Source organism: Vespa velutina, chromosome 3, assembly GCF_912470025.1.
Source record: "Vespa velutina chromosome 3, iVesVel2.1, whole genome shotgun sequence".
Lineage (NCBI taxonomy): Eukaryota > Metazoa > Arthropoda > Insecta > Hymenoptera > Vespidae > Vespa > Vespa velutina.
In genome coordinates, this window is record NC_062190.1 from 9,097,412 (window position 1) to 9,106,183 (window position 8,772).

The following is an 8,772-nucleotide window of genomic DNA, read 5'->3' on the forward strand; positions in this document are numbered from 1 at the left end:
TGTTAATTAGCAAAAAACAACAAGCAGGATAGTACTTACTATTTCGGCGATGATCAACAGCGATCACGTAGTTCACTTCTCTTCGTGTACGAAGACATGCAAGATCACAATCGGGTGTTTTTAACGGACAGGCAGGCGCAGCCAGTTATGTATACATATATATATATATATGTATGTATGTATGTGTATATATATATATATATATATGTACATATTTATTAGACGCGTGGACACGCAGTTGTCAGTCGCAGCTGATTTTATTTGCATGGATATTTGTATTTATTTATTTATTTATTTTTATTAGATTTTATTTCTTTCATCTAATGTCAAAAAAAAAAAAAAAAAAAAAAAAAAAAAAAAGAAAAAGAAAAAGAAAAAGAAAAAAAAACGTTGGATCAAAGATGGATATTGTTAGAGCGCAAAAGAGAATAAAAAAAAAAAAGAACAAAAATAAAATAAAATGAAATAAAATAAACAAAGAACAGTTAAAATTGCAAAAAGAAAAAGAAAAAAATTGAAAAGATAAGATAACAAAAAAACAACAACAAACTGCACACACACACTCGGGTTTTTCAAAATTAAAATATATATTATAAACAGTTTTATATATATATATGTGTATATATATATATATAATAATAATAATAGTAATATATATGTATATGTATAATAATAATCATTATTATTACAATGTGTTATTAGAGTGTTATTATCATTCCATTCGTTTATTTTAATATTAAGTAAATTAATAAACTAAAACTCTTCTCTTTCGTGTTGAAATTGATTTTTTTTTACTTTTATTTATTTTTTTTTTATTTTTTTTTTTTATTTTTTTTGTTTTGTTTTGTTTTTATGTAAACTCAATTTATATGTATATGCGTTATCTATCTGCATTTCCCATTTCGTTCGTTTATATCGTTCCTCCTTCTTCTTATTTGTTGATAATAATATTATTATAATATTTCTTTCGTTTTGTTTTTCCTATTAAAACATTCTCTTTGTAACGGATAGGCTAGGGATGAGGAGTCCTGTAGGTTGGGTTTTGAGGGTTAAGAATGGGGTTAAGGGTAAAGAGAAAACTTGTATATAAATGAGTGAATGAGTGATAGAGTGAAAGAGAATAATATAGATCGGAGAGGTCGGTGGATGTGAAATAATGAATAAAATTAATTAAATGTTTTTACACAACGACTCGCGCGATTCGCGATTGTGCTTTTTCATTGAAGATAAAAAAGAAAATGAAAAAGAAAAGAAAAGGAAAGAGAGAGAGAGAGAGAGAGAGAGAGAGAGAGAGAAAGAGAGAAAGAAAGAACTCTATTCTTTTTTTATTCTTCATAATCGCGATTCTATTTATCTATGCATAGCAACTGGCCCTTCAAACGCGCGGTCTTTCTACAAATAAAATTTTCCTTTAAATATATATTTTTTTTTTCAATCTGTCTCACTTACTCTCACTCCTCTCTCTCTCTCTCTCTCTCTCTCTCTCTCTCTCTCTCTCTCTCTCTCTCTCTCTCTCCTTGTCTTCATATTATTTTCATTTTTTTTTTCGTTTTGTTGTATTCGAAAAATAATTAAAAAAGAGAGAGAGAAAAAAAAAAAGGAAAAATAGAAAGACAAAAAAAATATCGTCCAAAAAAAGATCGAACTTGATTGACGAATCATTATTATAATGTTACTCGAAAGTAAGAAGGAATAGTAATAACGATAATGATAATAATAATAATAATAATAATAATAATAATAATAATAATAATAATAAAAATAATAACAACAACGATGATAAGATGGTGAAGATTTAAAAGGAACGAAATTAAAAGAGAAAAAAAGAAAAATAAAAGAAATGTGAATGCGGAATAAAGGTGGCAAGGAATTGAATAGAAAGTAGAAAAGGGGGAGGGGGTGAGATAGGTAGGCTGGTGCGGGCGAATTAAGGGTGGCGGAAGAAAAACTTCAACGAAGAGAGGACGAACCCGCTTGACGATTTGGCAGTGTGGGGCGTCACGTAATTAAATGCACGTTTTTTAATTACTCATCCCGAAAGAGAGAAAAAAAGAGAAAGAGAAAGAGAATTAAAGAAAGAAAGAAAGAGAGAGAGAGAGAGAGAGAGAGAGAGAGAAAGAGAGAAAAGATTAATAGTCATAGGTAAAGAAAAGAGAGAAGAAGAAAAGAGACATTAATCTCTATCTATCTATCTATCTATCTATCTATCTATCTATCTATCAATATATCTATCTATCTATCTATCTCTTTCTCTCTCTTACTTCTTTTCGAACGAAAAGATCGAGATCCACGAGAGAAACGAGCCCTTAGGAATGTATATATATATATATGTATATATCTATGTATGTATTTATTTATTTATTTATTTTTATTTTTCATCTTCGTCTTTTCGTAACGAGGAATGTTTGTCGATTAAGAGAAAAGAAAAGCAAAAGAAAAGAAGAAAAAAAAAAAAAAAAGAAAATTAATAGAAGAGAGTAGTATAACACATCTATTGCAATACATGGGGATGGGGGTGGACGGGGGTGGGGGGGTTGCTTGATGCGAGGACCATCAAAAGATTCACGTAGGTGATATTTAAAAATCGATTAGGTATACCATTTTCTTTTCTTTCTATTTCTTTGTTCTTTTCTTTTTTTTTTTTTTTTTTTTTTTTTTTTTTTGTTTTTTTTCGTAACCCTCTTCTTTCTAGGATCGCAATTAGGCTCTCTTATTGTTTTACCAATACGAAGGGAAGGGGAAAAACCAAGAGAGAAAGAGAGAGAGAGAGAGAAAGAGAGAGAGAGAGAAAAAAAGAAAGAAAGAAAGAAAGAAAGAAGAAAATTAGTTCATAAAAGTCACGTGTAAAAGGATTAATTAATCTTTACGATGACTTTTCTCTTTTTTTTCTTTTCTTTTTTCTTTCTTTTAAAGGAATTTTTCTGTTCCCACCAACCCTGTATCAACATCCTCCCCATATAGCAACTAAGTAATTTGATCATCATCATCATCATCATTATTATCATTATCATCGTCATTATTCTTGTGATCGTCGTAATCGTATCGATTGAATTCACGATAGTACGAGACACGTATGAATTTTTAATTATTTCTAGTTATTTTCTTTTTTTTTTTTATCTCTCTCTTTCTCTCTATCTTTATCATTATCACTATCACTATCTTTTTCTCACTCCGTTCGCACGCATCCACGCATACACAAACAGACACACAAACATATATACGGAGAGGGACATATATGTTTATACTTTTTTGTCTCTCTCTTTCTCTTTTTTTCCATATTTGTTGTTCCTCCTTGTATACACAGAGAGACAACGCATTCATGCTCACACACATATATTCATACGTAGGACACGTACTAAGAGACATCACGCATTAGTCACATACACACACATACACGCACGCACGCGCATATGCGCGTGCACACATACACACACGTTAGACTGATTCTCGCAAAAGAGAGAGAAACGTATTTTAATATATATATATATATATACACATACACACATATATATATATGTGTACGTATATTATTATAACTATTATTATTGTTGTTATTATTATTATTATTATTATTATTATTACTACTGTTACTACTTAAGGAGCGTGCACCACCACACGGAAAAAAGTAATCCGTACGCGAGCGCGCCTCAAAAAATTATTGAAATAATAAAATAATAAACTTATTAATAATAAAGCGTGGCTCGTTTCTCTTTCTCGCTATAATATATACTTTGCTGCTTCTCTTCTGCTCTCTCTCTCTCTCTCTTTTTTTTTTTTTTCCTTTTTTTTTTTTTTTTTTTTTTTTTTAATCAATCAATCAATCAATCAATTATTAATATCTTTTTTGTCTTTTTTTATCCGTTTTTTTTTTGTTTTTCATTATGTTTATAACGTACGTGCGTGTTTCTTATCTTTCCTCTTTCTTTTCTTCTTTATTTTTTTTTTTTTTTTTTTTTTTTTAACTCGATTCTCTATATTGTATATTTTATATATATATATATATATATATATATATATATATATATATATATATGCGCACGCGCACATGTGTGTGTATGTGTATATATCTGTTTCTCTCTGTGTATGCGTTATCATCCTCTTTTGTTGTTGTTGCTGTTGTTGTTGTTGTTGTTGTTGTTGTTGTTGCATCGTTTATTTTTCTTTCAGTTCGTTCGTTCGTTCGTTCGTTTATTTGTTTGTTTATTTGTTTATGATCTGTATATTGTTATTATCGTTATCATTTCACGAACGTCCAGACCAACACACGATCTACATGTTCTGGATGTCATGCAGGGTGGCTTCCATTTCCTCCTGGAGCAATTTGTTTTTCTCTCTCTCGGCTGCGAGGTCGTCTGTAAAGATTACCGTTTATAGAGGGAGAAGAAGAGGGGTGTGTCCAAAAGAACACGTGCGCGAGAGAGCCAATAGAATGAATGGATTTTTCGCGGGGTTGTTATCTTTTTTTTTTTTTTTTTTTTTTTCTTGTATATTTCTCTTTTTATCATTATTGTTCAAAGAACTAAGACGAACGAAGTGGGGGATATGAGAGTGGAAAAGGTGTTTTCGCAGAAATGCTGGCAAATAAGTATAGGGGGTGCGAGGGGGTAAAAAGGGGGAGCGCTGGCTCACAATAGTTAGGGCTTAGTCGATGCAACAGTAAAAACACGGCACACGAGCTTGCAAACCAGAAAAAAAAAAGAATATATCTGCATTTTCATTTAAACAGGAAAAACCATAAAAAAAAAAAAAGAAGACAAAAAGAAAAATAATTAAAGGCTTAATTCTTTGATTACTTCACGATTATCGATAATCATCATCGTGCTTTAATATCATTTTTCTTTTTTTTCCTTTTTTTTTTTTTTTCTTTTTTTTTTTTTTTTTTTTAATTTAAAGCTTCTCGTGGCTCCTTATAAAAATCCGATTTTTTAATTCAACTTTCTCGTTTGTTTTTCTTTTCTTTGCTTTTATTTTATTTATTGTTTCGTTTGTGCAAATTAAAAAAATTTTTTCACTTTCCCAATTCTTTTCTTTTTTTTTTTTTCTTTTTTTTCTTGCAAAAAATCATGAAATTTTATTGGCCAGTATGTAAATTGTTCTTTCTTTTTTCTTTAAAATAACATTTTTCCAAATAATCGATGAATGTTCTCCTTGTTTATTTCGACTATGTTATACAACGGTAAAAAGAAAAGAAAGGCAAAAATCGGATTTTCATGGAACGTAGCTTGAGTCGATGCGTTAATGTTCATAATTAGGAGCCGTATTCACAAATCAAACGTCGATATGTTATTCATTTGTTAATTATAGTTGCTTGATAACCGATTACCTCGATATATTTTATATTTTTTTTATTTATTTTTACTTTTTATTTTTTTATTATTATTTTTTTTATTTCTTTATTTTTTTTTCTTTTTTTTTTTTTAATATATACATCTATATGTATATATATACCGCCAAAGTGATCTGAAATCTTGAAGACATTTCAATAGACAATACGATATATATAGCAACGAGCGATATATATTTATTATATTATATAATATATTTATTGTCGATAATTAATTTATCGATTATCATTGTTGTTCTCTCTCTTCTCTCTTTCTTACTATCAATATGTGAGCACAATAATAATATTAATAATAATAATAATAATAATAATAATAATAATAATAATAATAATAATAATATCAATGACAAAAATATCAATGCCACATGATATTAAGAAACATGCTTTTGAGGTAAATTTAAAGGAAAGAGAGAGAAAAAAAAATTAAATCAGTGAAAATAAAACTGATCAAAATTTTGAGAAATGAATTTTTAAAAAACTAAATAAAATGAAATAAATAAAATAAGAAAGAAAGAAAGAGAAAGAAAGACGGGATATGAAATTTAAAAAAAAAAAAAAAGAAAAAAAAGAAAGAAAGAAATCGGCTCGTTTTTAAATACAAAAAAAAAAAAATATAAAATAAAATAAAATAAAATAATAATAATAAAAAATTAGAAATAGTAAATGAAAATAGTTACGAGAAAGAGGAAAATCTTCTGAAAGAAAATCGAATCGATAAGAACGCGTTTTAAATGTACGAAAGATGACGAGATATAATAACCGACGACGCTCGTCTTCTCTTTTTTCTCACGTTTTTTTTTTTTCCTTATATTACGATCCTTTTTTTTTTTTATATATATATATATTTTTTTTTTTTTTGGTTTTGTTTTATACGCACCTTCGAGCCTGTCGACCTCCTTCTGAAGTTTCTGCACCGATCTCTCTGCGAACTCGGCGCGAGCCTCAGCCTGTAAAATGTTTAGAAATTATTAGAAAAATTTCGCTATGCATATATGTACATTATATTCTTGACACATACACACACGCACGCATGCACGCACACACACACACACGCACGCACACACGCACGCACGCACGCACGCACGCATACTCCGTCGACTTCGAAAATAAATAATAAAAATCATCGTTAAAGAACAAAAAATTGAACTAACATTCAATTCAAAATTGTAATCGATTTTTGAAATTTCGAGTACAAATAAAAAGTGAAAGTTGTTTAATGAAATCAATCGATGAAAAATTCCAAAAATGAATTCGATCGTTGATTGCAAAATGGATTTTCAAAATTTCTAAAATTAAAATAAACGAAAAGTAGTATAGACCTTGAAAATGGCATAGAATAAATTTTATTTTGAATTGCAATTGATTCTAGTGATTTTGAAAATAAATATTGAAGATCGATTGATAAAAATCGTGCCGATTCTAATTCAATCATCATAGATTGCAAATATATTTTCGAGATCGACGTGTAATCATTAAAAAGTGAGGAATGTATATTATTTAAAAAAAAAAAAAAAAAAAAAAATTCCACACCATGCAAAAAAGAAAATAAAAAAAAAAAAAGAAAAAGAGAAAAGAAAAAGGAAAAAGAAAATTCAAAGAAAATATCAATGAATTTACGAATGAAAATATGAATGTAATCTACGTAAACCAGTTAGTTAAATTTTCTTTTTCTCTAATTTTCTTTCTTTTCCTTTTCTTTTTATTTTTAAGAATTGTTATAATTTAATTTTATATGATTAAAAAAAAAAAAAAAAAAAAAAAAAAAAGAAAAAAAAATTTGCACAACAGTCAAACAAAACTCGCATTCCTCGCATACCTGGAACGATGTGAGATAATGCGCTTCTAAGGATGATGATAAATTTACATCACTTATGTATACCTATATTTTTTTTTTTATCACTAAACTCTTTCCATCATTGAAATTTTTTTACAAAATTTCGAAATTCTTAATAAAGTTATTTTATTAAAAATATGAATTTCGAATTTGAAATAAAGAATTTGGTTAAAAAAGAAAAAAAAAATGTAATTATAACAACAAAAAAGACTTTTCTTAATTCTATTAAACTAATATATATATATATATATATATATATATATATATATATATATATATATATATATATATATATATTTATAATTATGTATTTATATATATATTTTTTTTGTTTTTTTAATTTTTTTTTCCATCCAATTTTTTTTTATACACATATTTTTTCTACATTTTCAAAATATACATTCTAATTATGCTTACCTCTTTCAACTGACTATCCAAGATCTTGACCTGTCCCTCGAACGTCTCCTCTCTCTGCGTCGCCTATTTTTTTTAGTGAAGCACAAGAAAGGCCAAAAAAAAAAAAAACAGAAAAGAAAAACACGAGCCATCGTTAGTACATGATTATTACAAAAAAAAAAAAAACGCTAAATTAGTTTTTTTTTTTTTTTTAATTATTATTATTATTATTATTATTATGTGTGTATACGTCGCACTAATGCTCTAAATTCGCTTGCAAAATTCTGAACTCGATGAAAAGGTATGTATGTATGTATGTATGGCATGTACATATGTATAGATATATCTATAAGAAGGGGTGTGTGTGGGGGGTGTGATAGCGGCGCAGGAGGTGTTAATTTTTTTTTTTCTTTTTTGTTTTAGTTTTAGTACTACGATCTAATGCGATGTGCGTCACAGGCCCGATATCTATCGACGCTTATTAATATTAGATACGATCGTGACAAACCAACGAAACAAACAAACGAGAAAAAAAAAAAAAAAAAAAAAATTAAAGATTAAAGAAAAAACCAAGAAAAAAAAAAAAAAACAAAAAAAAATAAAGAAAAGAACAAACAAACAAAAAGAAAAAAATATATGAAACTAAATTAAGAAAATCAAGACAGAGTAATGCAAAAGCGCAAGACACTCCCAAAGGATGTGTACCTCCTTTAGACGAGTGGTAAGGGTCTTAATTTGGTTCTTGTATTCCTCCTCGCGCTGGTTGGCCTACGTACAGTACATTACATTACATTTCTCGATAATATATTAAAAGGAAGAAGAAGAAAAAGAAGACGATGAAAAAGAAAAAGATTTTACAAGAAGAAGAAGAAGAAGAAGAAGAAGTAGAAGAAGAAGAAGGGAATCTTTATTTGCTATTATGTAAACAATTTAATTGGACGTAAGAGAAGAAGGAAAAAAAGAAATAAAAGAAAGAAAGAAAAAGTAAAGAAAAAAATAGGGGAAAAAAAAAAAAAAAAAAAAAAGAAAAAAAATGTAATTACAAACGAGAAAAATTATCGAAACGAACGGAATATATACCGTTAATAGTTATTTCTTTTTAATTATCGATCAAAGAAAATTGTTTTCAATTAAAACAATCTAACAGATCTTCGTAAAGATATTTTAATATTCTACCATTCTACCATTAACATCTGTT

At 27.8% G+C, this 8,772-nt stretch overlaps 1 protein-coding gene across 25 annotated transcripts in view; it reads right to left on the reverse strand.

Annotated features, from left to right (window-relative positions):
• Positions 1 to 8,772, reverse strand: part of LOC124947877 (tropomyosin Per a 7.0102) — a 53,263-nt gene that overhangs the window by 4,370 nt on the left and 40,121 nt on the right. For 10 of the 25 annotated variants that reach the window (XM_047490609.1, XM_047490594.1, XM_047490615.1 and 7 more), the window contains 2 exons: positions 8,280 to 8,342; positions 6,222 to 6,291 (listed from right to left, as the gene is read on the reverse strand). In XM_047490609.1, the coding sequence (XP_047346565.1) occupies positions 6,222 to 6,291; positions 8,280 to 8,342 (133 nt within the window). Of the gene's footprint in view, positions 1 to 4,155; positions 4,353 to 6,221; positions 6,292 to 7,595; positions 7,659 to 8,279; positions 8,343 to 8,772 lie in introns of those variants that run through there. The other 15 variants (XM_047490611.1, XM_047490599.1, XM_047490598.1 and 12 more) reach the window with 3 other exon arrangements.